General features: G+C 35.8%; 1 protein-coding gene across 8 annotated transcripts in view; it reads left to right on the top strand.

The window, feature by feature from the left end:
• Window positions 1-27,837, top strand: part of EMSY (EMSY transcriptional repressor, BRCA2 interacting) — an 88,189-nt gene that overhangs the window by 23,736 nt on the left and 36,616 nt on the right. For all 8 annotated transcript variants that reach the window (XM_019795358.2, XM_002915294.4, XM_011219824.3 and 5 more), the window contains 4 exons: window positions 2,645-2,921; window positions 12,461-12,715; window positions 24,467-24,616; window positions 27,321-27,491. In XM_019795358.2, the coding sequence (XP_019650917.1) occupies window positions 2,645-2,921; window positions 12,461-12,715; window positions 24,467-24,616; window positions 27,321-27,491 (853 nt within the window). The remainder of the gene's footprint in view (window positions 1-2,644; window positions 2,922-12,460; window positions 12,716-24,466; window positions 24,617-27,320; window positions 27,492-27,837) is intronic.

Below are 27,837 nucleotides of genomic sequence, written 5' to 3'. Positions count from 1 at the left end.
GACTCTTAAACTTCTGATCTTTTTACCATATTGGTCTACTACTTCTCAGTTTATATGATGGCTTATGATTGTTTTTGTAGTAATGCTATATAGGTACTTCCTGATCGAGTCTATCTAGAAGTATGCTGGTCAACTCTATATAGATGTTTGCTGGTCAAGACTCAGATAGCTCTCTTGAATCGTCAAATAATTAAACTGCTTAAAGTAGTGAATATGTAGTTACATCTTATAAGTCTCCATGACCCTGCAAATATATAGTAATGATGATATAGTCAAAGTAATGATGATATAGTCATCTTTGAGATGTTGGCACTGAGTGCAGACATCCTCAGTAAATTTTGACCAACTGATTGAAGATCAGGCCTTCTTTAGGACTAATACGAAAATGAAAGATAATTTCTCCCTTAATTTCTTTGGATTTTTCATAACAGTTTTCTGCCCTAGATAGTTAGAGGTAATTTGGTGAAAGAAGAGAAAGAAATTCTGCTCTGTTTTGGGTATCACCATACCACCATTATGTAGAATAAAATGTGATACTATAGGTTTGTAAATGATTTTTGTGTTCTCAACTGTAAAATGGGGATAATAATAGTGTCTGTGTCATAGGATTTTGGGGAGATTTAAATTTAGCCAATGCACATTAGCTCTAGGAGTTCATCTTGATTATGTTATTTTCCTTAGGCCTACCATTTCCCTATATCAACAAGTCCTAATGACTCTACCTCTTCAAAGAATCTGCATGTGATTATGGCTCTTTATTTCCACTACTAATACCCCAGTCTAAACCGCCGCTATCATTTCTTGCCTGCTCTACTGCAATAGTTTCTTTACTAGTCTCACTGCTTCCATTCTTGCCACTCACCACATAGCTAGAATGATCTTTTAAAATATAAATCAAATTTTGTTGTTTCCCCACTTAAAATCCTCCTATGGCTTCCTATTGTACTTAGTATAAAATTTAAATCCTTTACTCTGGCTTATAAATTTGAGCTGGCCTTTCCTTACTTTGCCAACCCCTCCTTGCTCTGTATGCTTTTTGCTACACCGGGTTTCTTTCTGTTTTAAAATACATCAGGATTCCAGTGGTAGGTTCTTTGCTCCGTCCTGTTCTTTCTCATCTGAAATTCTTTGCCTCCCTATGTCTTCTACATGTTTCTAGCCATACAGGCTGACTTTGAAGTCTCTTTCCTGCTTCTTTTTTCCCTTCCATTCCCTGTATCAAGCTGCGAGCAAATCCTGTTGGTTTTACCTTTAAGTATATTCAGAATCTGTTTACTTTTCACCCCTTCTGCTATAAACACTTTAGTCATGATCATCTCTGCTTGCTTTATTCCACGAGCATCCTAATTTGTCTCCCTGTTTCTACTACCTCTGCCCTACTGTACTTTTTAAGTTTATAGAAAAATTGAAATGATAGTACAGAGAATTCTCATATATCCTACACTCAGTTTCCACTGTTCTTAACATTTTATATTACTATGGTACTTTGTTATAATTAATGAACTAGTATTGATGCATTAAGATTAACTAAAGTCCGTGGTTATTCAGATTTCTTAACCCATTGTCTTTCTTTGTTCCCAGATACCACATTACAGTTACTTGTCATGCCTTCTTAGGTTCCTCTTGGCTGTGAAAGTTTCTCAAGACTTCTCTTGTGTTTGGCAGTTTTAAAGAACAATGGTCAAATATTTTGTAAGATGCTCCACTATTGGAGCTTGTCTGATGTTTTCCTCATGATTAGACTAGGATTTGCCATTTTTGGAAGGAAGACCACGTTGATAAAGTGCCATTTTCATCATATCATATCAAGGGTATATAGCATCAACATGATCTTCCATCACCTAGTCCCCCATTACTTCCCCGATTCTGTCTCCTAGTACTCTCTGTGTCCTAAAGTCCGATCCCATTCATTAGGTCCTTGAAGATTATTGAAGACACCAAGCTTGCTTCTGCCGCAGGGCCTTTTTATTTGCACTTTCTATGCCGTTGGACGCGGTTCCTCAAGGTGGCAACAGGGTTCACAGCCCTGCTTCTAGTTTCTGCTCAAATGTTACCTTATCAGAGACATTTTCATTGAATACTGTATAAAAAATAACACAGTACTCCTAATATTCTTGATTTCCTATCCTGCTTTATTGTCTCTTCCATTTATCTCTATATGACATACATTTACTTTTCTAATTTGTTTATTGTTTCCCTCCCCACCTATTAGAATTTAGCTCCATGGAAGTATGAACTTTGTCTGCTTTGTTCATTCCACTGTCCCCAGCATCTAGAACCATGCCTGGCACATAGTAGATGCTCAACAAATATTCATAAATGAATGATTATCCAAATTACTTTCTAGAAAGATTGTGTCCATTATACTCCCTAAGCAGTATATTGAAGTGCTTATTTCACTGTATCTTATACAGCATTGAACATTGTTTTTAAAAATATTTGCTTGGTAAAAATTGTTTCTTTTAAACATATTTTCATGATTACTAGTAAAGGAAAGCTTACACATATTTTTAGTTGTAGATCTCTCTTTGATGAATTGTTTCTTCATATTTCATAAGCTATTTTTGGATTATATATAACTATGAGTCTAGATACGTTAGTAGTATAGTGGGTTCATGAAAATAACTTATTTTTCCTTCCTTAGGTTATTATAGTGACCACATCACCAAGTTCAACCTTCGTGCCCAACATTCTCTCCAAATCCCATAACTATGCAGCAGTCACTAAGCTTGTACCAACATCAGTCATTGCTTCCACAACCCAGAAGCCACCAGTGGTTATAACTGCTTCACAGTCCTCCCTGGTCAGTAGTAGCAGCAGTGGCAGCAGCAGTTCTACACCGTCACCTATTCCTAATACAGTTGCAGTAACAGCTGTGGTATCTTCCACACCATCCGTGGTCATGTCAACAGTAGCACAAGGTGAGTGGTGATATGCCATGTAATTCTGTACCTGTGATATATGGGAATTTTGAAGAAAACCATCTGGGTGTATTTTTCTGCTTTGATATGAAGATCCCTGCTTTTATATCAGAAATTATCACTCCCCTTACCCCAGTCTGAGACTGTCAACATAGTGGGTTACTCAGTTTTCCTATATTAACATCTTTTCTCCAAGATTTTTTTTCCAAATACATAGTACCTAATCGTCTAGGCAATTAGAATTTACAAAATGTACATTAACCCTGTCAACAACAAATTTCAAAGGGATATACAAATATCTTGAGTATAAGGAATTATTTATTTATTTTAAAATATTTTTACTATTTTTAAGTAATCTCTACACCCAACATGGGGCTTGAACTTACAGCCCTGAGATCAGGAGTCACATACTCTACTGACTGAGCCAGCCAGGTCCCCCCAATGAAATTTTTAAATGAGTAACTTGAAATTACAATTGACCTTTGAGCAACATAGGGATTAGGAGCGCTGACCACTGGCACAGTTGAAAATCCATATATAACTTTTGACTCCCCCAGAACTTAACTACTAATAGCCTTCTTTGACCGGAAGCCTTACCGGTAACAATCAATAGATTATAACAATCATATTTCATATATTGTATCCATCATATACTGTATTCTTACCATGAAGTAAGCTAGATAAAGGAAAATGTTATTAAAATCATAAGGAAGCAAAAATAAATTTCTCATACTGTATTTATTGAAAAAAGTCTGTGGATGAGTGGACCCATGCAGTTCAAACCTGTGTTGTTCGAGTCAACCATATTTTGCTCAAGGGTCTTCAGGGGAAACATTAAGTATACAGCCTCTTCAGAATAAGTTACCCAGCGATAAGAAGCAGGAGGAAGAGGATGATTTTAAGGACATGTCATTCACCTTTTCTTCAGTCTCCCTAAGTTTTTTTGTGTTGGTGGTGATGGGAGGTATTAAGAAGAACTATGGCTGAACGAAGAACAATTGCTGCTTAGTAATAGCAGAGGAAAGGAAATGTGGAAATCTCAGTTCCATGTTAGCCCAAATAAGTTTAGCTCTCTTCCATGTCCTTGTGTTTCTTCCTGTGAAATGCAGATAGCACCCTGTCAGAAATCTTACTGTTGGTGAGTTTTGAGATGAGGATGGGAGAGAAGCATGTACTGTACAGAAATCATACCCATGGTGTAGTCTGTCAAAGGGAGCATAGAGACAACATAGAACACAACTTAGTTGTCCTTCAATTTTACTTGAACAATACATAGCTAAAGATAGAGTGGGACTTGAAAATATCCTAGTTTATGAACTGGTAGTGAATACAAGCACTAGAATAGGAAAACACAAGTATTTTTCATCATTGTTTTAGTAATGTTTAGTGTGTTCTGTGGAACCCTGTAGGCAAGGAAGAGGCTACGTAGATGCGATGCCGTCAGTATTCCTTTACCCTACAGCCCTAATGCTAGGATGTGAAAGCATCTGTCATTATCTCCTGGCTCTAATACCTATCTAATGTCTCAATCAAGGACAGGAAAATAGCAGGTTAAAAATTTTCTTTTGTTTCTTTAAGTAATTTTTTAAAAAACATTCTAACCTTTCTGTTTGCGCAGCAGTCAACTATAATACAGTATTATTAAAAATAGAAATAATTTTTATACAGAAGGTCTGTTGAAAATGTTGGTTGCAAACACAATCCAAATTCACTCTTAAAATTTGAAAGTAAGAGAAGGAGAGGCCACTTCTCTCCTTACATAAGTGACCCCTGTGTCAAAATATCATCCGCTGATAATTATTTTTCCCTTCTAGTACTCATCACACAGTTTGTTGAAGTTTTATTGAACTATTAGAAAGATTTCTGTTCTTCCAAAGGAAGATGTTATTACTGGAGAAAAAAGGGGTCTTTCTCTTGCCTACTAATGAAGTATCTTTTTTTTTTTTTTTAAGATTTTGTTTATTTATTTATTTGAGAGAGCACGAGCACCAGCAGGGTGAGAGACAGAGGGAGAAGCAGACTCTCCGCTGAGCAGGGAGCCTGATGCGGGGCTCCATCCCAGGACCCTGGGATCCTGACCTGAGCCAAAGACAGCTGCTTAACAGACTGAGCCACCCATGTGCCTCGCTACTAATGAAATATCTTTAGGCAAAATGAATATTCCATTCTTCTCTTTTTCACACTATTTTTTCCATATCCTCCCAAACTCTTGGGAATTTAGGACTTCCCTTTTTCTCCTTTGCTTCTTAGTATCCTGTATCTTTTTGAGCTTCAGGTAGTTTTAGGAGAACTGAACAAGATATCTCAGATTTCTTGGAAGTTCACTGGAATTCAATAGAGCATGGGAGCTGTAAATATAAACTCATGAATGCAGATACTCAGGGAAACTATGATTCATTTGAGTCTTTGAGATATTTAGCTATTATTAGTGCTAAAAAAAATTAGGGCGATTCCTTCTAAAAAAGATAAATGTTAGTAGCAGTGGTAATATACAGACCAGAGATGTCATTCTGACTGTAGGGCTTCTGTAGCAGCTTCTTTGTGGCTAACTGGGGGACAAGGGCATTCAGTGTCTGCTTCTGTTGGGGACTGGGAGACAGGCTATTTTAGAGCTGATGTATCTGTCTCTGGTTATTCTTTTTTTTTTTTTTTAAAGATTTTATTTATTTATTTGACAGAGATAGAGACAGCCAGCGAGAGAGGGAACACAAGCAGGGGGAGTGGGAGAGGAAGAAGCAGGTTCACAGCAGAGGAGCCTGATGTGGGGCTCGATCCCATAACGCCGGGATCATGCCCTGAGCCGAAGGCAGACGCCTAACCGCTCTGCCACCCAGGCACCCCTCTGGTTATTCTTGTAGGGGCAGCTGGTAATAGAGGGGGAAGAGTCTTAATGGCAGTAACCTGGTAGGTAAGCCCATGTTTATAAGGGTAGAGATGTTTCTAAAGGTGGGGGGGGGGGTTAGATATGGTTGGCTCATGCTGTGGGAAGGAAAAGGAATCCCTTAATATTTCGAATATGGGAATTAAAATTCTACCAATTAGAATGGCTATTGTGAGTTTGTCATCTAAAAGTTTAAAGGATGATTTAGGGGCGCCCCGGTGGCTCAGTCAGTTAAATGGCTGCTTTTGGCTCAGGTTGTGATCTCGGCGTCCTGGATCGAGCCCCATATCAGGCTTCCCGCTCAGTGGGGAGTCTGCTTTTCCCTCTCTCTCTGCTGCTCCCCCTGCTTGTGCTCTCGCTTGCGCTCTGTCTCTCTCAAATGAATAAAATCTTTAAAAAAAAAAAAAGTTCGAAGGATGATTTAAAACATTTTTTATCATGGAAAATTCCAATCATATGTAAGTAGAGAGACCAGTAAAATGAACCCGCAAGAGCCCATTGCCCAGCTTCAGAGATGGGCAATATAAGGTGAGTCTTGTTTCATCTGTACCTTCTATTTCCCTCCACACACTTTTGACCTGGAATGTTTGGAAGCAGATCCCAGATACTATATAATTTCAGCTATAAATACTTCAGTATGTATCCCTAAAAAAAAAAAAAATTACAACTCACAATGACACTATTACCTATTAACAATACTATTAACAATGATTTCTTGATATAATAAAATATTCAGTTCCTATCCAAGTTTTCTTGATCATGCCATAAAAAAATTTTTCTTTAACTGGGACCCAAAGTCCACACATTGATTGATATGGTTATGTCTTTTTTAAAGCAAGTCTCTCTTCCTTTTCTTTTTTTTTTCTTTGCAATTTGTTGAACAAATCCATCATTTTTCACGAGAGTTTCCCATAGTCTAGATTTTACTGATTTTTATCCCCATGTTGTGGTGTACCAAGTTTTCCTGTTTGATGTATTTCCACAAAACTGATAGTTAAATCAAGAAGCTTGATTGGATTTCAGTCTGATTGTTTTTGGAGGTGGGCAATTGAACTTTTTTTTTTTAAGATCTATTTATTTGAGAGAGAGAGAGACAGAGCATGAGTGGGGGGAGGGGCAGAGAGAGAGGGATAAACAGACTGCCCCCTGAGTGGGGCTTGATCCCAGGACCCTGAGATCATGACCTGAGCAGAAGTCAGACACTTAACTGACTGAGCCACCCAGACTCCCCGGGGTTGAACATTTTCTAAGTGGTGTTGTGTACTTGCTGTTGCATCTCTTTAGGAGGCACATAACATTTGATTTGTCTCTGATGATATTAACATTGATCAGTAGGTACAAGTATTACCAACTGTTTTAATAGCTACTGCTAGTCTTCGCCTATGAGTCATTATTTTATTGATAGTTGCAAAATGAATTTTATCTTATTTTCTTCATTTATTAGATGGAATTCTTAAAGAAGAACTTGGCCTTATTACCACTGGTTACTCTGAGGTGTAGTTCATGTAGGAAAAGCAATATAAATGCCCGAGTATTTCCCTCTCTTTGTGTTTTTAGATAATGAGTTAGTTCAGTGATCAGTGAAATTTTTATTCTCCATATTATTAAGATTTTTGATGTCTGTTAATCTATTGCAGATATTCTTTTGGTGCTCACATTTTCCCATACATTCCAGTGGGAGTCTCTTCAAGTTGGCTCATAAATTCTTTTGACACAACGACATTAGTCCTTAATTGTCCTTATTTTGTGATATGACAAGATTGATATGACAAGATGTTCTAAGTTCATTTTATATGGTTTCTGCCCCAGATTTGGAGTTAGACATTTTTTCGAGGAGCCCTGGTCTCTTAGTGAGAAATGGCGTTTAGATACCACAGTCTGGGCACTGTGGGAATGGTCATTGCTACTGGATTGGTCATTGTTTCTAAATCTTTTCTGTGGACAGAACTGGAGTTCCCTTTTTTTTTGAGGAGGAAATACATCATCCGTTCATACTAATATTAACAATTCCCATTTAGAATTATGGGTTTTTACTTCTTTGTTTTTCTGTTTGTATAATTGTATCTTTGTTCACCTTACGCTGAAAATCCTGGTTTCTAACAATTAATAAAGTTATGTATTTGACTTACCCTGTGACATATAATAGTTTCAGAATAACAAAACCAATGTGATGACTAACAGTATGATTATTGAACAGAATTTAAGATTTTATTATGGTTCTTTTGGTTCTTAGGGTACTTTCACTTTGTGTCATGTTTTGTTTTTACTGATTGCAATTTAAACATCTTTTACTTAATTTATAATTGCATAAAAGTTCATTTTCCATAGTCAAATCCACTAAACAAGGTGTGTTCTGAGAAGTCTATCTTTGATTTGCAATTCTTATACCCTTTTTTGTCTTTCCATGATTGGTAACCTTTTTTGCCTTTAATTAGTTTTTTTATTTATCCTTCTGTTTTTTAGATATGTAAGTACATATGTACATATTATATTTTTTCTTTTTGTTTGATTAAAGGTAACATACCATACACACTGTACACTTTAGTGTTTGGAAGAGATTATTTTTAATTTGGTGGTTGTAAGTCTGGTGCTGGTAATACAAAAAGAAGGTGATAGTTGAAATGTGCTTTATGTGCATAGAAGGAAATAGTTTATTAGGTGACTGCTTCATACTTGATTCCTCCCCTTTTTTTCCATGTAGATTGCATAGCTTTTTTTGTTATCTCTTAAATCTGTGTGACTCTTCCTGTTCTTCATAAGCCAAATAATAGGCTATTGTTCATTACACAGGTTGATTACTGTGACCTTTCCACTTTTCATTCATCCTATTTCTCAGATAAATCCTGTTGCCATTGTCTTTTCTTATATTTTGGTGAGAGAAATTTTCTTTCATGTCATTCTTCTCCTCATATTCTTTTGTGGACTTCATGAATTATTTACCCAATACTGAGTCTGTTGTCCACTAACCTTTTATTTTCCTTCCTTGACCCCACTTCAACCTGAGTAATATATTGCTTTCAGGTGTATCCACTAAATATTCCTGTTCTCTTCACTGTATTGATTTTCTTTAGGCTCTCCCTGAATGCAGTTCCTGTTTTCCATTTGTTTCATGAAATCCCCCAACCCCGTCAATTCAATTGTGGTTCTCGTTTAGCACCTAAATTTTTTTAAAACCTTAAAATATTAATGGATTAAATAATTTTAGAGAACAAATGCCCATCAGTAATCCTACCACTGTATCACAGTAGCACTTTCCATTTTATGTTTTAATGCCTTTTTACCTATGTGAATAAATTTTTTATTTATTTGGAGTAAAAAACCCACATTCCGTTTGGTATCATACTTTTTTCATAAAACATTCCTCTATTTTTCTGAATTACCCTAATTATTTTCAGTGCTATTTAGTATTTCTATTACTATTGCAGTTTATTAAATTATTCTCTCAGTGTTGGATATTTAGAGTATTTCTAGATTTTGATATTATAGATTTACCTATAGCAGACATCTCTGTGAATTTAATTGAGCCCTCTCTTTTCTTAGAACCAGCTTTCAAGAGCAGGATTACCAAATCAGAGGGTTAGAATTTTTTTTATAAGTACTCCCCAAATATTTTTTTTTTAAGATTTTATTTTATTTATTTGACAGAGATAGAGACAGCCAGCGAGAGAGGGAACACAAGCAGGGGGAGTGGGAGAGGGAAGAAGCAGGCTCATAGCAGAGGAGCCTGATGTGGGGCTCGATCCCATAACGCCAGGATCACGCCCTGAGCTGAAGGCAGACGCTTAACCGCTGTGCCACCCAGGCGCCCCACATTATGCATTTTTAATTTATAACATTCTGTCTTGTAATATACCACTTCCCATATTGTGTTAGAATCTTAGAATAGTACACTTCTGTTTTCTCTCTCTCATCCTGTGCTATGGTTGTCCTGCATTTTAGTTCTGTATGTTACAAACCCCATATTGCATTGTTATTATTTTTGGTTCAAACAGTCAATTTTCTGTTAAAGACGTAACAAAAAAGGAGTACAAATCTTTTATATTTACCAAGCTCATCTTGTACTTTTCCTACTCTAGCCCTGGGATCGGCCATTTTTCCAAGGAACCCTGATTGTTTTTAGTGGAAAGTAATAATTAGCTAGAATCTGGATGCTAGATATGCTGCTGGTATGTGTGTACATTCATACACACACATATTTTTATCTGTGTTTATTTCTATATATTGAAAACTGTGGGTTCATACTGATACATCTAATTTCAGTCAAACAACTCTAGTTTTCTCCTTTCCCTTCTTTGATTGTGAAAAACCTGACTTCCATTATCTTTCGTGTATTTACTTATTTTGTCAGTTCCCCCATATGCAACCAGTCTGTTGTTGCTGTTGCCCCCACCTCCATGCAGATGCTTTCTCACTTCTCTCAGGCTCTGATATCCTGCAGACTCCTGCATCACTGCCCTCCCCCACCCCCCCGTTTCTCCACATCACCCTTTTGCACAGATGCCAGTCTCACCCTTCTGAGCTCTAACACCTATGACAGGCTGCCTTCCACCCAGAAGGCCTTTTCATTTAGTTTGGATTCTGATAGTACCTTAGCCACCCCTTCCAGTGGACATTCTTCTCAAGCTTTGAGGCTCTGTTTTAGGTGGCTCACACTCATGGAACCCCTCTGTGTCTTACTTGGGCTCTAACTACATGCATGCTGTCCCCTGAGTTTCCCCAGCATGGACACCCTCCTCATCTTACTCTGATTCCCATGCTAGCCCAGTTTCTGCAGTGGGCTCTGACATTTCATGCTGAGCCACTCTTCTGTTTAGCTACGTAGTTGTTCATCTTGCTTTGCACCAGCTGACAGCTTTAGTGCTGAATTGTTTGGGAAACAAAGGGCAAAAGGAAGAGGACCTTTCACTTGTTAAAACAAAAATAGCCTTCATTACAGTTTGTGGTAATAGATCTGTGTAATCATTTGATCTTCTTCTCTTGTAACCTTTCTGAAGGTAAGGACTGTTTCATGGATACAATATAGTTTTCCAAGGATCTGGCACAAAGTCTGTGCTCAGTAAATTTTTACTGAATTAACAAATACGCAGAGTAAGTACTTCAGTCAGATCATACAGCTGTTAATGTGTTTATGTGTTGAAGGCGCAATTTGGACAGAGTTCTCTGATTCTAAAGTTATCCTGACTATCCTGTGCACACTTTATCTCAATTAATACAAGAGTTCATTATAAATTCAATATAAAGATTAGAGCTTTTAAATAGTTTAAAAATAGCATCTTTAACTTGTATAAAACTTTATACCTATTGAGTCTTAAAATGTTGGTGCTGGATGGGGCTCCAGAGATAATCTAGTTCAGCACAACTAAGCAGTATAACACACACATGTCACCAAAATACTAGTATTTGGGGGAGGGGTGGGTTTGGATGAGGTGGGAGAATGTGTAGGGAATGTGGGTAAGCCCTCCAGGTGATTCTGATTACACCTGTTGTCTCTCAAAGTAGTCTCCGTCTGTGAGTTTTACCTGATCCACACAGCAACCTTTAGAGCCTTGTAGGCCAAGGGAAATTCAAGAGATGGGGGAGCTGAGGCCACGGGAATCAGAATGACTTCTCAAGGTTTCTTTTCCATCTTTATCACTCACCAGAAACATTTTACGTAGGAATGTGATATTGTTTAAAATTTTTTCTATAATGCAATATAATTGTCATAATGGGGGGTATGGAAGAAAGTGTGACATAGCCTAAGAATTTGACAATTAGGGTATTAATTTATGAGTTTCATTTCATTTCAGCAGTGCTCAACAAATTGATGAGTTATATTACAGGTTGTTAGAAAAATTAAATCATTTACAGATAATAGTCCTGTTGTGTTGTTGAAGAATTATAAGAAAATTACTGATGAAAAAACAAAAAGAAAATTACTGATGATATAGAGAGGGAAGAATTTCTCTCAGACTCATACATCTTTAGTGGAAGTTACTGGTACTCCTTACCTATGCATGCTGCTAATATTAGCATTGCACTGAGAAGCAATGTCTTTAATACTTTGTCATCAGAATTGTTTTGCTGTGGATGTATTGAGTATGCCCACTTGTCATTTTTCACAGATTACTTAATGACCCACTTAGAGTTCCCAAGAAATGACTTTAAATTATAGGTCATCAACAATGAGGTATAGAAAAACTACTTTGCCATGCTGAATAGTTCAAAAGATGAATGTTTCAGTGTGAAATATTTTCTCTTGCCTTGTTTAAATTGACTTATTGGAACCTGAAAAGAAATATTTTAAAAACGTATTACAAATAAGATTCAGAACTTAGTTTGCTGTGTTGTTGTGTTATTCACATTAAGAACCTGTATATTCCACCAGAAAATTTATTGAGAGACATGTGAGTATCCTTTCTGATATTTTGTCTCTTTCACTCTAACTGTTCACCAAGGGAAAATCAATATTTTTTGAGTGTGAGAACAATGATATCTTCCTTGACAAGTTTGAGTACTGTATATCAAATATGTAAACCACCACGTATTATGTATGACATTTAGCAGGTGCTTAATCATTATTCCTATTGATTTACCTAGTCTTTATCATCTGCTACAAGATGTAGCTTTAAGCATGCTTTACTATTAAATAAATTCTTTTCCCCCTACTCTTCTACAGGCGTATCTACATCAGCGATCAAAATGGCATCAACCAGACTTCCTTCCCCCAAAAGTTTAGTGGGTGCCCCAACTCAGATTCTTGCACAGTTTCCCAAACAGCATCAGCAGTCTCCTAAGCAGCAGTTGCATCCAGTGCAGCAGCAGACCCAGCAGCAGGTGGCTCAGCCGGCGCCAGTCTCTCATCAGCAACAGCCTCAGCAGTCTCCTTTGCCGCCTGGTATCAAGCCTACCATTCAAATCAAACAGGAGTCAGGTAACTGGAAAATTTTACAAGATGTCATTCTTCCCCAGTCGTGTATATACAGATACATAGTTTCCTCAGGCACCGGAGTTTTAATTCCAAATTATGTTTTGAGAGCCTCTTGTTGGAAATACTTATATAGAAAGAACTGGAGCTTGGGAATAGAAATGAGAAAAAAAACAGTTTGCTCAGCAGGAACAGTTATTTTCAATGAACTCTCCAGGGAGATAAGGAAGCTGAGGAAGCAAACCCGGATTTTAGAATTATACTCTGGATGCATTGGGGATATGGAAAGTAGGCAGTTGAAAAATTAGTCTGGAGAGTTTTGTGTTAGAATGCTGTATTATGGGGGCGCCTGGGTAGTGCAGTCGTTAGGCGTCTGCCTTCGGCTCAGGGCGTGATCCCGGCCTTCCGGGATCGAGTTCCACATCGGGCTCCTCTGCTGGGAGCCTGCTTCTTCCTCTCCCAATTCCCCTGCTTGTGTTCCCTCTCTTGCTGGCTGTCTATCTCTGTGAAATAAATAAATAAATAAATCTTAAAAAAAAAAAAGAATGCTGTATTATGAATTTGGCATAAAATTGTATGAGCAGGAGGTGCTAAGATTATAAGACGTTGTGTACAATGAAGAAGTTTGTGGAATAATAATTTAGGAGTTTATTGAAAACATCTCCAGCACAGTGGGAACTAAGAAGTAGGAGTCAGTCAGTGTAAGTTACTGAATCATAAAAGTATTGAATAGAAGAGCAGATAGTATGGGGGTTCAAACATAGGGAAATTAAAAAGACTCTTAATATACTTAATATCTTTAATAAATGGAAACAGCTTTTTTTCTTCCTCCAGTGAATCTGGACTTTATTTGGTGGTAAAAAAAGCATTTGGAAGATGCTGACATTTTCAGCTTTGTTTTGTTTTGTTTTTTGATAGGAACATTTTATTATTAGTTTTGAGATATGATTGACATATCTCAAACGTTGTATTATTTATAGGAGTTCAACATAATTTATGTATATATTTCAAAATGATACAGTAAGTTTAGTTAACATCCATTATCACACATAGTCACATTTTTTTTTCTTGTGATGAGAACTTTTAAGATTTATTCTCTAAGCAACTTTCAGATATAGTACAGTCACCATACTGTATGTTACATGCTCAGGATTTATTTATCTTATAACGAAGTTTATACCTTCTGACCACCTTTACCCATTTCGGCCAGCCTTCCACCTCTTGCCTCTGGCAGCCACCAGTATTCTTTGTATCTGTGAGTCCTTTGTTTTTCTAAGATTCTGTATGTAAGTGAGATCATTCAGTATGTGTCTTTCTCTGTCTTATTTCACTGAACATAATGCCCTCAAGGTCCATCCACGTTGTTGCAAATGGCAGGATTTCTTTCTTTCTAGTTTTTATTTTAACTTGTTAGTTAACATAGTGTTAAATTAGTTTCAGATGTACAATATACTGATTCTACAATTCATATATTACCTGGTGCTCATCACAAGTGCATTCCTTAATCCCTATCACCTATTTAACCCATCCCCCCCCCACCTCCCCGCTGGTAACCATCAGTTTGTTCTCTATAGTTAAAAACCTTTTTCTTAGTTTCTCTCTTTCCCTTTGATCATTTGTGTTGTTTCTTAAATTCCACATTTCAGTGAAATCTTACAGTTTTTGTCTTTCTCCAGCTGACTTACTTTGTTTAGCATATATTCTCTAGCTTGTTGTAAATGGCCAGATTTCATTCTTCTTCTTTATGGCTGAATAATATTCCATTGTGTGTGCGCACATGCGCATGCACACGCACACACATCTTCTTTACCCATTCACCTATCAGTGGACACTTTGGCTGCTTCCATAGTTTAGCTATTGAAAATAATGCTGCAGTAAACATAGAAGGTGCATGTATCCCTTCAAATTAGTGTTTTTATATTCTTTGGGTAAATACCCAGTAGTGCAATTGTTGCATCATAGGGTAGTTCTATTTTTAACTTTTTGAGAAACCTCCATACTGTCTTCCACAGTGGTTGCACCAGTTTGCATTCCCACCAACAATGCATGAGGGTTCCTTTATCTTTACATCCTTGCTGACAACTGTTCTTTCTCATGTTTTTGATGCTAGCCATCTGACAGGTGTGAAGCCATCTAACCTCATTGTTGTTTGGATTTGCATTTCCCTGAGGATAAATGATGATGAGCATCTTTTGATGTGTCTGTTGGCCATCTGGATGTCTTTTTTGGAGAAGTGTCTGTTCATGTCTTCTGTCCATTTTTTAATTTGATTGCTTGTTTTTTGGGCATTGAGTTTTGTAAGTTCTTTATATATTTTGGATATTAACCCTTTATCAGGTATGTCATTTGCAAATATCTTCTCCCATTCCGGAGGTTTTAGTTTTGTTGATGTTTCCTTCACTGTCACTTCACTGTCACTATGCAGAAGCAGCCTATTATTTTGACATAGTTCCCAAGTTTATTTTTGCTTTCTTTTTGCCTTGCCTCAGGAGACATATCTAGAAAAAAATTGCTACAATCAACGTCAGAGAAGTTATTACTTGTGTTCTCTTCTAGGATTTTTATGGTTTCAGGTCTCAAATTTAGGTCTGTAATCCATTTGAATTTATTTTTGTGTATGGTGTAAGAAAGTGGTCCAGTTTCTGTCTTTCTTTCTTTGTTTCTTTCTTTCTTTCAAGATTTTTATTTGAGATAGCGATCGAGAAGGAGAGAGAGTGCACCAGCAGGGAAACAGAGGGAGAAGCAGGCTTCCCACTAAGCAGAGAACTTGATGCAGGGCTCAATCCCAAGACACGGATCATGACCTGAGCCAAAGTCAGACACTTAACTGACTGAGTCATCCAGGCACCCCAAAAGTGGTCCAGTTTCATTCTTTTGCATGTTAATGCCCAGTTTTCCCAATACCATTTGTTCAAGATTCTGTCTTTTTCCCAATGGATATTTTTTCCTGCTTTGTTAGAGATTAATTGATCATATATTTGTGGGTTTATTTCTGGGTTTTCTGTTCTGTTCCATTGATCTGTGTGTCTGTTTTTGTGCCAGTACCATACTGTTTTGATAACTACAGCTTTGTAATATAACTTGAAATCTGGAATTGTGATGTCTCCAGCTTTGCTTTTCTTTTTCAAGATTGCTTTAGCTATTCAGAGTCTCTTGTGATTCCATTGTTCTAGCTCTGTGAAAAATGCTGGTGGTATTTTGATAGGGATTGCATTAAATGTGTAGATTGTTTTGGGTAGTATAGTCATTTTAACAGTATTTGGTCTTTCAATCCATGAACATGGAATGTCTTTCCATTTCTTTGTGTCATCTTCACTTTCTTTCTTCAGTGTTTTACAATTTTCAGAGTACAGCTCTTTTACCTCTTCGGTTAGTTTTATTCCTTAGGTATCTTAATTTTTTTTGGTGTAATTATAAATGGGATTGTATTCGTAATTTCTTTTTTGCAGCTTCATTATTGGTGTATAGAAATGCAACATATTCCTGTATATTGATTTTGTGCCCTGTGAATTTACTGACTTCATATATTAGCTCTGGTAGGTTTTTTGGAGTCTTTCATGTTTTCTATGTAGAGTGTTACGTCATCTGCAAATAATGAAAGTTTGACTTCTTCCTTACTGATTTAGATGCCTTTTATTTCTTTTTGTTGGCTAACTGCTGTGGCAAGGACTTCCAGTTCTATGTTGAATAAAAGTGGTGAGAGTAGAAAGCTCTGTTTTTCCCCCTTGAGTATGATGTTTGCTGTGGGTTTTTCATATATGGTCTTTATTATGTTGAGGTATGTTCCCTCTACACCTTTTTTTGGCTTTTGCCATGAATGGATGTTATTCTTTGTCAAATGCTTTTTCTGCATCTACTGAAATGATTATATGGTTATCCTTTCTCTTATTGATGTGATGTATCCTGTTGATTGATTTGCAAATATTGAATCACCCTTACAAACCAGGAATATATCCCACTGGAGGGTGGTGAATGATTTTTTTAAATGTATTGTTGGATCCAGTTTGCTAGTATTTTGTTGAGGATTTTTGCATCGCATATCAGAAATATTGGCCTATAGTTCTCTGCCCCCCCCCCCGTGTCTTTATCTGGTTTTGGTATCAGAGTAATGTTTATCTAATTCCAAAACTGATTTTTTAATCATCTCTTTGAACAGCAGGGCTAGGAGATACTAGAAAATTTCTAGTGAGCAAGGTATAGTTAATTATACAAAATCTAGTGTGGCTAATAAAAGCTGTATGATATATATTTGTTATGTTGTCTGGATTCTCTTTTACTCCATGTGAAAATGCTTATAAAAGCTTTTCTAGATTGACTCAAAAACCTCAGCCTTCTAACCCTATTTTCCCCATACGTCTTAAGTTCCTCAGTTGTAGCCTTAAGCCATGCCTGCTTTAAGAGTCTAACCATCATAGTTATAGGAGGAATATGTTATTAATAAAATCCCAATAATAGCTCTGGGTTGTTTACTCATACTAGATTTTGATTCAGTCTAGTTTATCAGTTTTTCCTTTTATGGATCATGCCTTTGGTATTTTAACATTTTTCTTTTTTTTTCTCTAAAAGTTTTATAGTTTTTTTTTTAATAGTTAAGTCATGATCTATTTTGAGTTCACTTTTATTTAAAGTGTGAGGTTTAGGTCAAGGTTAATTTTTTTGCCTGTGGATGTAATTGCTTTTGGGCCCTTTGTTGAAAAGGCTGTCAAACTCCATCGAATTGCTTTGGCATCTTTGTCATAAATAAGTTGGGCATATTTGTGTGGGTTTATTGCTAGGTACTCCGTTTGTTCCATTGATCGTTATGTCTGTTTCTCTGTTAGTACCATACTGTCTTGATTACTTACAGCTATATAGTAAGCTCTAATGTAGATAGAGTGATTCCTTCCACTTTATTTTTATATTTCGGAATTATTTTAGCTAGTTTTGTTGCCTTTCTATATAAATTTAAGATTTTATGTATCTGTGTAGTAAAACCTTATTGGGATTTTCCTAGGAATTGCATTAAACTTCTAGATGAGTTTAGGAAGAATTGGCATCTTGTTGAGTTATCCAGTTCATGAACAGAATGTGGCACTCCATTTATTTAGGTCTTCATTCACTTCTTTCATCAGTGTTTCACAGTTCTTAGTGTACAAATCCTGTACATGTTTTATTTCATTTATACTTAAGTATTTCATATTCTCTGTGTTGTTTTATTTTCATTTCTTATATTGAGAGTGAGTTTGAACAACTATTTATATGTTTGAGAGCCCTTTGTATTTCATTTTTTGTGTGCAGTCTGTATTCATTGTCCATACTTCTGCTGTGGTATTTTTCTCATCAATTTCTGGGAATTTTATTATATCAGGATAATTAGCAAGCCCTGTGTATGTTTCATGATTTGCAGAGATTTTCCTCCCAGTTTTTTTGTCTGTTGTTGACTTTATTTATGGGGACTTCTGCTGTGTAGATCTTTTGTTGTTTTTATATAGTTGAATTTATCAGTGTAGTGTTTAATGCTTCTAGATTTTTAGTCACAGTTCACATTTTTTACGTTTAAATATTTTGCAATTTATCCCAGTGTGAGGAATTGATTATGTATTGTTAGTATTGGGAAGTTGGTCTGTAGTTTTCTTTTTGTGTACAGTCTTTGTCAGGCTTTAGTTTAATGTTATGTGTGCTTTCAAGAAAGAATTGTGTAATGTTTTCCTTTTTAAAAATGCTTGGAATTTTTTAAAAAAGCTTTATTGAGATATATTTTGTATACCATTCAAATAACCATTCAAAGTATACAGTTCGGTAGTATTTAATATATTCACAGATATGTGTGACCATCACCACAAGTTGATTTTAGAACATTTTCATCACTTCGAAAAGAAACCCTGTAACCTTTAGTTATCACTCTTTACTCCCTATGACAGCCTCCCCAGCCCTAAGCAACCACTAATCTACTTTGTGTCTCTACATTTTCATATGAATGGACTCATGTAATACATGGTCTTTCTTGACTGGTTTCTTTCACTTAATGTTTTCAGGGTTCATACATGTATTGGTACTTAATTCTTTTTATGGCCAAATAATATTTCACATTTTGTTTATCCATTTGTCCCTTGATATACATTTGGATTTTTTCCACCTGTTGGCTTTTATGAGTAACTGTGGAAAGCATTCATGTGTAAGTTTTTGAGTATTCAGTTCTTTTGTATATACCTTGGAGTGGAATTGCTCAGTTGTATGGTAACTCTATGTATGTTTGAGAAACTACTAGACTGTTTTCCAAAATGACCGTACAATTTTACATCTCCATTAGTGTATGAGGGTTCCAATTTCTCTGCCTCCTTTCCAACACTTGTTATTTTCTAATTTTTTTATTCTAGCCCTCCTAGTTTGTGGGAACTGGTATTTCATTGTGGTTTTGATTTGCATTTCTCTGATGACTAATGATGTCAAACATCTTTTCCTGTGCTTATTTCAGTCCTCCTTGGAGAAATATTTATTTATATCCTTTGTCCACTTTTAAATTGGGTTGTCTTTTTATCACTGAATTGTAAGAGGTTTTTTTTAGTTTATATATTTTAGATATTAAACCCTTATTAGGTATATGATTTACAAATATTTCCTGCCATTCTCTTGGTTGTCTTTTCATTTTCTTGATGATGTCCTATTACAGAAGTTTTTTATTTTGGTGATGTCCAATTTATTTAATTTTTCCAATGTTGCTTATGCTTTTGGTATCATATTTAAGAATCTTTTGCCAAATCCCTGATCATAAAGATTTATGTCTATGTCTTTTTCTAAGTGTTTGATACTTTTACCTCTTAAATTTATGTCTTTGATCAATTTTGAGTTTGAGTTAATTTTGTTATGATGGAAAGTAAGCCTCCCATTTCATTCTTTTGCATATGGCTATCTATTTGTTCTGGTACCATTTATTTGTTCCAGTACCATTTACTGAAAAGACTATTCCCCTCCCCCCCCCGCCCCCACCCACCCTTACTGTTGAATGGTCTTGGCACCTTGTTGAAAATCAACCATATGTGGGTTTGTTTCTGTACTATCAATTCTGTTCCATTAGTTTGGTATGTGTATCCGTATGCCAGTGCCACATTGTTTTCGTTATCATTGATTTGTAGTACGTTTTGAAACCAGGATGTAATTACTGTTATCTTGTTCTATTTTAAGGATTGTTTTGACTATTTGGGTCCATTGCAATTCCATATGAATTTTGGAATCAGCTTATCAATTTCTATAAAGAAGTCAACTGAGATTCCAGCAGGGATTGCATTGAATCTATAGGTCAGTTTAGGAGTATTACCATCTTAATAATGTTAAATTTTGTGATCCATGAACACGAGATGTTTTCCCATTTATTTAGATCTTCTTTAATCTATTTCAACAATGTGTGATTTCTAGAGTATAAATTTTATACTTCTTTTGTTAAATTTATTCTTAAGTATTTTTTTGAAGCTACCTTAAATGAAATTGTTAATCTCATTTTTTGGATTGTTCACTGCTAATTTATACAAATGCAACTGATTTTTGTGTTGATTTGATATCCTGCACCTTTGCTGAACTCATTTTTTAGTTCTAATAGTTTTAGGTGAATTTCTCAGGATTTTGTATATAAAAGAGCACGTCATCTACAAATAGAGATGATTTCTGCTGTTACAGTCTGAATACCTTGCATTTCTTTTTCTTAACTAATTTCCCTGACTAGAGTCTCTAGTAAAATGTTGAGTATAACTTTCAAGTGTGGACCTTGTTTCTTCTCTTCATAGAACTTCCTTTAGCATCTATTGTAAGGCAACACATTGTTACTAGCAACAGATTCTCTCCATTTTTGTTTATCTTGTAAAGTCTTATTTTGCCTGCATTTCTGAAAGATAGCTTTGCTGGATATTGGATTCTTGGTTGGCAGTTTTTTTCTTTGAACACTTGGAATAGTTATCTTAATGCCTGATAAACTCCACAGTTTTGCTAAGAAGTCAGTTATTAACCTTAATGCAGTTCCTTTATAAGTGAAAAGTTGGTTTTTTCTTGTTACGTTCAAGGTTTTTTCTGTTGCTTTTGACTTTTAGCATTTTTAGTATGATGTATCTGTTTGTGGTTCTCTTTGTGTTTATTCTCTTTGGAGTTTGTAGAGCTTCCTGGATGTGTAAGTTATTGCTTTTCAATAAATTTAGGACATTTTCAGCAATTTCTTTAAATATTTTTTCTTCTCTTTTCTTGATGTTCTTTTCTTTTGGTAGTTCTGTTACATATATGTTTGGGCACTTGTTCTACATTTCTCTGAGGTTCTGTCCATTTCTTTTCATTCTTTTTTCTCTGACATTTTTCAGCTTGCGTAATCTCAATTGCTCTATTTTCACATTTGCTTTTTTATTTTTTCCTGCCAGTTCAAATCTACTTTTGAACCCCTCTAGTGAATTTTTTATTTCAGTTATTATACTTTTTAACCCCAAAATTTCCCTTTGGTGTTTTTTATAATTTCTATTGCTTTATTAATATTCTCTGTTTGATGCAACTTTGTTGTCATATCCTCTTACTTCTATAATCATGCTTTCCTGTACTTCGTGAACATATTTATAAAGGCTACTTTGAGGTCTTTTGCTGTTCTTAAATCTGACATGTGTTTGCTGTCATAGGGAATTTCTGTTGCCTGCTTTTTTTCCCAGTGTATGGGTCATATTTTCCTGTTTCTTTGTATGCCTCCTTGTATTTTGTTGGAACTGGACATTTTAGATATTTATATTGATGTTTTATTTAGTTTACTTAATTTTTTTTTAAAAAGTAGACTCCATGCCCAGCATGGGGCTTGAACTCACAGCCCTGAGATTGACAGTCACATGCTCTACTAACTAAGCCAGCCAGACACTCCTTGATATTTTAGATATTGGACATTATATATTGTAGCTGGATACTGGTCTTCTTTTACCTTCCCAATCTGATTTTTTGTTGTTGTTATTTACTTGGTTATTTATTGTTTAGTAACTAGATCAATTATTTTAGTGAAGTAAGCTTCTAATGCTGTTGCTCAGGGAGTTATAGCTCTGGGTATGCCCACAGTTGTTCTGAGATGACAGTGGAATCAGTGTGACTCTCTCCCGCTCTTTATCTGACCACACCCAACCGTTAAACTACATTTACTGCTCTATTATTGTCAACAGTGTCTTGGAGTCTTAAGTTGCTTTACAAACTGGTCTAAATTGTGACTTCTTTGAAGGAATAGTTTCAGAGGTTTATTTGTTCTGACCACAGGAGGGTTCCTCTCAGCTTCCTTATACCTGAGTTCTCTCCTGCAAGCTATGTGGCCTATTGTCTTGAATGTTGGGTAGTTTTTTAAGATTTTGTTTATTTGAGAGAGAGCAGAACGAGAGAGAGTAGGGAGCATGAGTGGGGTTGAGGGGTAGAGAGAGGGACAAGCAGACTTCCCTCTGAGCAGGGAGCCCAACTCAGGGCTCAGTCCCAGGACTCTGAGATCATGACCTGAGCCAAAGGCAGACGCTTAACCAACTGAGCCTCCCAGGTGCCCCGACTGTTTTTTCTTAAATCCACAAATCTTCCTGTTGCCTTTCATCACATCCTCAGCTGTTCTTGAGAACTTGAACTTCTCCATGCTCTATTACAAATGAAGTCAGTTCCTTCGGGAAGAGATTACAAACTATCTGTGTTATTATCTATTTCTACCCTCAGGCAGCTCTGGAGCTCTGGGGGTAAGGTCGGTGACAGGCTTTTCTCTGAATGACACCCTGCTCTAGAAGCTGAGCACTCAGTGAAGGCAAGGGTGGGAGTGTGGGCGGCAGCCAGATCCTCTTGGCTTGCTTCTCCTAGTGGTAGAGCCACCACCTCACTAGCCAGGGCAATGGTGATCAGGACTCTGGTTTCTCAGTAGCGTTGTGCCCAAAGTATAGCCTTTGTTCCATAGTTGAGGGCTTGGCAGAAGAAGGGAATGCCTACTTCTTAATATCACTTGCCTGGGGCTTAGCAATACCTACCTGGGGGCAGGATGGGGTAAACCGAACTCCTGCTGCTCCTCAGAAGAAACCCCTGCATCGGGGAGCTGGAATAAGAGGAAACCTTGTGTTCTTGACTACAGCAGTCTGGAGAGGACTCTGCCTCACTCATAGTGGGTAAGGAGGGACAGGTCTTAGTTTAAATACCATAGATCTCTCCTTTCTTACTGAATTTTGCTGCATATTCTTGAATAGATGTTTCTTCATTTGTCCTTGGGACTATTTCCAGAGCTTTTCATTGGTTATCATTTTACTAGTTCCATTGGGTTAGCAGATTAGCAGAGCTCCTCATGCTCTCTTGTCAAAGATTGATCTCTGAACGATTTTTGGTTTTAATTGAGATATAATTGACATATAACATTGTGTTAGTTTTAGGTGTATAACATAATGATTTGATTGATATATGTATATATTATGAAATAATCACCCCAACAGGTTTAGTTAACATTTATCACCACACAGTTACAATTTTTTTTTTCTGATGATGAGAACTTTAAAGAGGAATGGTTTTAAATACATTCTAATTATCTTCTTTTTACAGTACTGTAGAATTGCTCTGTGAAACTATCTGGGCCTGCTATTTATTGATGAAGGGGGAGGAGTTCCTTAAAATTTATTTTAAGGAAATTTGTCTATTTAGATACCTGTCTTTTCTGAAGTCCATTTTGATAACTAATATTTTTCTAGATAATTATCTATTTGATCTGAATTTTCAACTTATTTGCAAAGGACTGAACAAAGTAATCTCTTATGATTTCATTAAGTTTTTTCTGTCTGTAGTTATTGGGAGGGTGTACTTCTTTTTATGTATCTTAAGCATTATTGTAATTCACTAATGAGATAATGCTGGAAAAAAATTTTTCCCTTCCACTTCACTGGTTATGATTTCTTATAATCAGTTTCTCTGTTATCTCTACAATAATAATACTTTATTGAATTCTTGCTATGTATTAGGCACTGTACAATTTTGATTTATTTAATCTTTATAACAACCCAAGAATGTATGTACTGATAATATCTTTATTTTATGGATGAGAAAACTGAGTTATAGAGATAATAATTTGCTCAATTATGCCTAGGTGATGATCATAATTTTAACTTCTTGGTTCGCCTACAAGACATTTAAATTTATTTAAGGTTGTTAAATAAATAGATTTATTTGCTTCCTAATGTCTCAACCTAAGTCACTGTCCAAAAAGTAATATAATTTTTAGTTGTCTATAACAATATACTCCATCCCATGGATTTTTTTCAGTGAAGTTAGTAGGGGGAAGGTGTTACCAAAATTTCCTTCCTCAGTTAACAATTATTAGTACTTAAATTTGTAGTTAGCATGAGAAGTTCATTTTATTTTTTTATTTTACTTATTTTTGAGAGATTTCTTTTAAATGGATATTTTATATTTGGAAAGTCAATGTAACAATTATAACATTTAAGTAAAAATTTTGAAAAATGTAAAAAAAAATCCACACCATTACATTAATTTGGTTTGAAAGCTTTTATTTGACATGATCACAGACAAAAGAAAAAAAAATTTTAAAGAAATTGTTAAGAGTTTCTGTAATATTTTAATTATATTCTTGAATGAGAGAAATTAGGAAAGATAGGAATTTAAGGAATAAAAACTGAGAGTTTCATTATTTTGAAAAAGCTTCTCTTTAGGCAAGACCTAGGAAATACGTGTAACTACTGCCCTCTTGGGTTGGTATAAGGAACATGTTTTTCAAAATTATCTGTATTGAGATTTCTCTTTCTTCTTTCAAAGGTGTTAAAATCATCACACAACAAGTTCAACCAAGTAAAATCTTACCTAAACCAGTGACAGCAACTCTGCCCACCAGTAGCAATTCCCCTATTATGGTGGTTAGCAGTAATGGTGCAATTATGACAACTAAACTGGTAACCACTCCTACTGGTAAGTTTTCTTGAGCATCAGTCCACTCATTCATCATATATGTTCATTGAGTAATTTCTTTGTATCAACGTAGTGCTTGACACTGGGGATATAGAGATTAATGAGACAATTCCTCAAGAGGCTTTTCCCCCAACTAAAAATAGCTTTCTTTTATTATTGTCATGGTCTTCCGTTCTTTTACTTTATAGCACATACTACAGTTTCTAATTTCTTCGCTACTTGTTTGTTGACTTAATGTAGTTCATCTTATTAGACCATAAACTCCATGATTAGGGACCGTCTTTGTTTTATTCACCATATATATGTAGAGCTGGTCTGGAAGTAGGTGTTTAGTCAGGATTTGTTGAGGGACCGAAAGCACACTCTCCCACCCCAGAAGGATTGCACTCTTAGGAGGTTGAAAGTCTGTATCACATTGCAGTGTGGTAAGCATTACTCAGACTGGGAGGCACAGGATGCTATTTCCCCAGGTGGGAGAGCAACCAGGCTATGCCCAACGAAGTGACAGTGTAGAACATTTTAGATAGTACCACCCTTTGTGTTGTTGAGCAGATTACCATCATCTATTTAAGTGGGTTAACAATACCTGTACCATAAGGTTATTGTAAGTAGTAGAGGAAATCAGGTATGTAAAGTCCCCAGCAGAATGCTCAATAGCTATTATTATTAATTAATGTAAGAATTAGCCATTACTATTATTTTAAATTTGTATAAATCTTACCAGATTTTTTGAGAAGAGCCGGTACTTAGATGATAAAATCTAAATAGTGTAAAATGATACCCATCTCAAGTTTATAAAGCTATCATTTATTGGCCGGGATGTAAAGGTCTATACAGACATTATACTTAATCTCCCTTAGGCTTTTTTTTTTTTTTTAAAGATTTTATTTATTTATCTGACAGAGAGAACACAAGCAGGGGCAGCAGCAGACAGAGGGACAAGCAGGTTCCCCGCTGAGCTGGGAGTCCGATGTGGGACTTGATCCCAGGACTTCGAGATCATGACCTGAGCGGAAGGCAGACGCTTAACCATCTTAGTCATGCAGGCGCCCCTCCCTTTTAGCGGCAAAACAGAGACTGATGTTAAGCAACTTGCTCAAAGTCATGCAGCCAATAAAAGGAAGATCGGGGATTTGAACTCCCATCTGTTTGACTCTCTTTTTTTCTTTTTATTTGTGGTAAAATGAACGTGAAATTTATCATTTTAAGTGTATAGTTCATTGACATTCAGTGCATTCATGTTGTTTTATAACCATCATTACCATCAGGCTTCAGAACCTTTTCATCTTCCCAAACTGAAACTCTGCACATTAAACAATAACTGTCCATTACCACCTTCCCCCGACTCTGCCAACCAGCATTCTGCTTGCTGTCTCTGCAAAGCCTGTGCTTTAAAAACACGTTATTCTTGCATTAAATTTATCACACTCCACCCCCTGCCCCGAACTTTTTCCATTTGCTACAAAGATAATAGTGTTATTTATATGATTCTTTACCCTAGGGAAAAGTAGTAAAAAATAATAATGTGTCTGTCTGTGCCTGTGTATCTATGTTAGAAAAGGTGTTTCTATTTTTAAAACAAAAGCTTTAGTGGAAAATTTTTTTAAAAATTCAGCTGATTCACGTTATGTCTGTAACATGTTTACTTTGCACTAGATTTTTTGAGGGGGATTCAGATGTATGTTTGTAACTGATTTAAATTAGTTCTACCTAATGTTCTTCCCCTCTTCCGTTTTTTCGGTTGTGATTGTATTTAAAAAAATTTTTAAATATCTTGCTAAAAGCATTTTTCAGGGAGGTGGTTGTTGAAAACAGTTATCACAATGACCATTCTAATTATCATAAAAAAATGCTTTCCTGTTAAGGTTTTATCTTAGTCATCTTCATTCTTCCCCAGACTAATAGTTCTTAGTGTGAGAATAGTATTTCTGAGTTACTGGATTTGTAGGAAACTACAACAGACTCAATGGTTAATTTTTAATTCCTGTTTGGGAAAAGAAAAAAGTCCTTGGAATCGTGGGGAAGAGTGCTGCAAAATCCTTTGAGAGATATGAAGAAAAGTCTTCTAACAGGTCATTTAGAGTTGAGGAAATGTGTAAATAGTGAAATTTTTAGGCTAAAAGAAATATTCCTGGCAACTCTTGGCAGCTTCAACTTCAATCTCTAGTAAAATGATGGAATAATTCTTTAAAAGATGGAAATATATTTAGAGAGTAGCAGAGTACAAAATAGTAAAAGTTTATAAAATTTTAAGCAAACAATACTGCCTTATTTGCTGAGTGCTGACACTGGGTTTGGCACTGAGACAGCATAAAACAGATGCAGGGACCTTAAAATCTATAACAGAAATTCTAAAATGTTCTGGCAGGAAAGATGATTAAACTTTAGTTTCTTTTGGCATAGAACTAGTGGAAGAAGGGCAGTGGAAGAAAGGAACATAGTTATCCTTTTTCTTGAGGTTAGTAATTTGATGCAACACATCACAAAATTTTATGTGTAAAATTAATTCAAATTGACTTGGCTATAGTTGTTGCTATGTGCATTGAAAACGGGCTATAAATTGTTACTTAATGTCTTGACACCTTGAAATTCCATTTTCAAGTTAAAGCAATGTAGATTACATTGAATTATAGCTAAACTGTATAGATTGTCATTCTTCTGTAAGTAATGACAAGTTTTTCTTTTGGCTTTTCCCTTTTTATAGGCACACAGGCAACCTATACCAGGCCAACAGTGAGCCCGTCCATAGGTCGGATGGCTGCAACCCCTGGAGCTGCAACCTATGTGAAAACTACCAGTGGTAGCATCATTACAGTAGTACCCAAGTCATTAGCCACCTTGGGGGGCAAGATAATTAGCAGTAATATAGTCTCTGGTAGGTATATCTGAAATATGGTAAAGCTATAAGTAACTAGGAAGAGAAAAAAACATTTCACTGTTGAAGGATTCTGTTTGATCTGTTTTCTGCTTAGAAATCTGGAGCTTTGTTTTTAGTCCTAATGTTTAGTGATTAAGTCTAGTTTTTTTTATTTCTAGTATTAAATTTTCACACATTAAGTTTTTGATAGCTTTAAAATAGAACATTTAGTTGTTCTTAATCAGAATGGAAATACTATGAATTACATTTGTTTTTGTTTTCTTTTTTCCTTCTTTTATGATTTACATTTGTATAGAGATTTTTCATTTACTAAGTATTCTCCCATTTGTCAATCCTTTCAGAA

This window comes from Ailuropoda melanoleuca, chromosome 8 (assembly GCF_002007445.2).
Source record: "Ailuropoda melanoleuca isolate Jingjing chromosome 8, ASM200744v2, whole genome shotgun sequence".
NCBI classification, from domain to species: Eukaryota; Metazoa; Chordata; class Mammalia; order Carnivora; family Ursidae; genus Ailuropoda; species Ailuropoda melanoleuca.
Note: the sequence above shows the minus strand (reverse complement) of the source record. Positions and strands in the feature narration are given on the sequence as shown.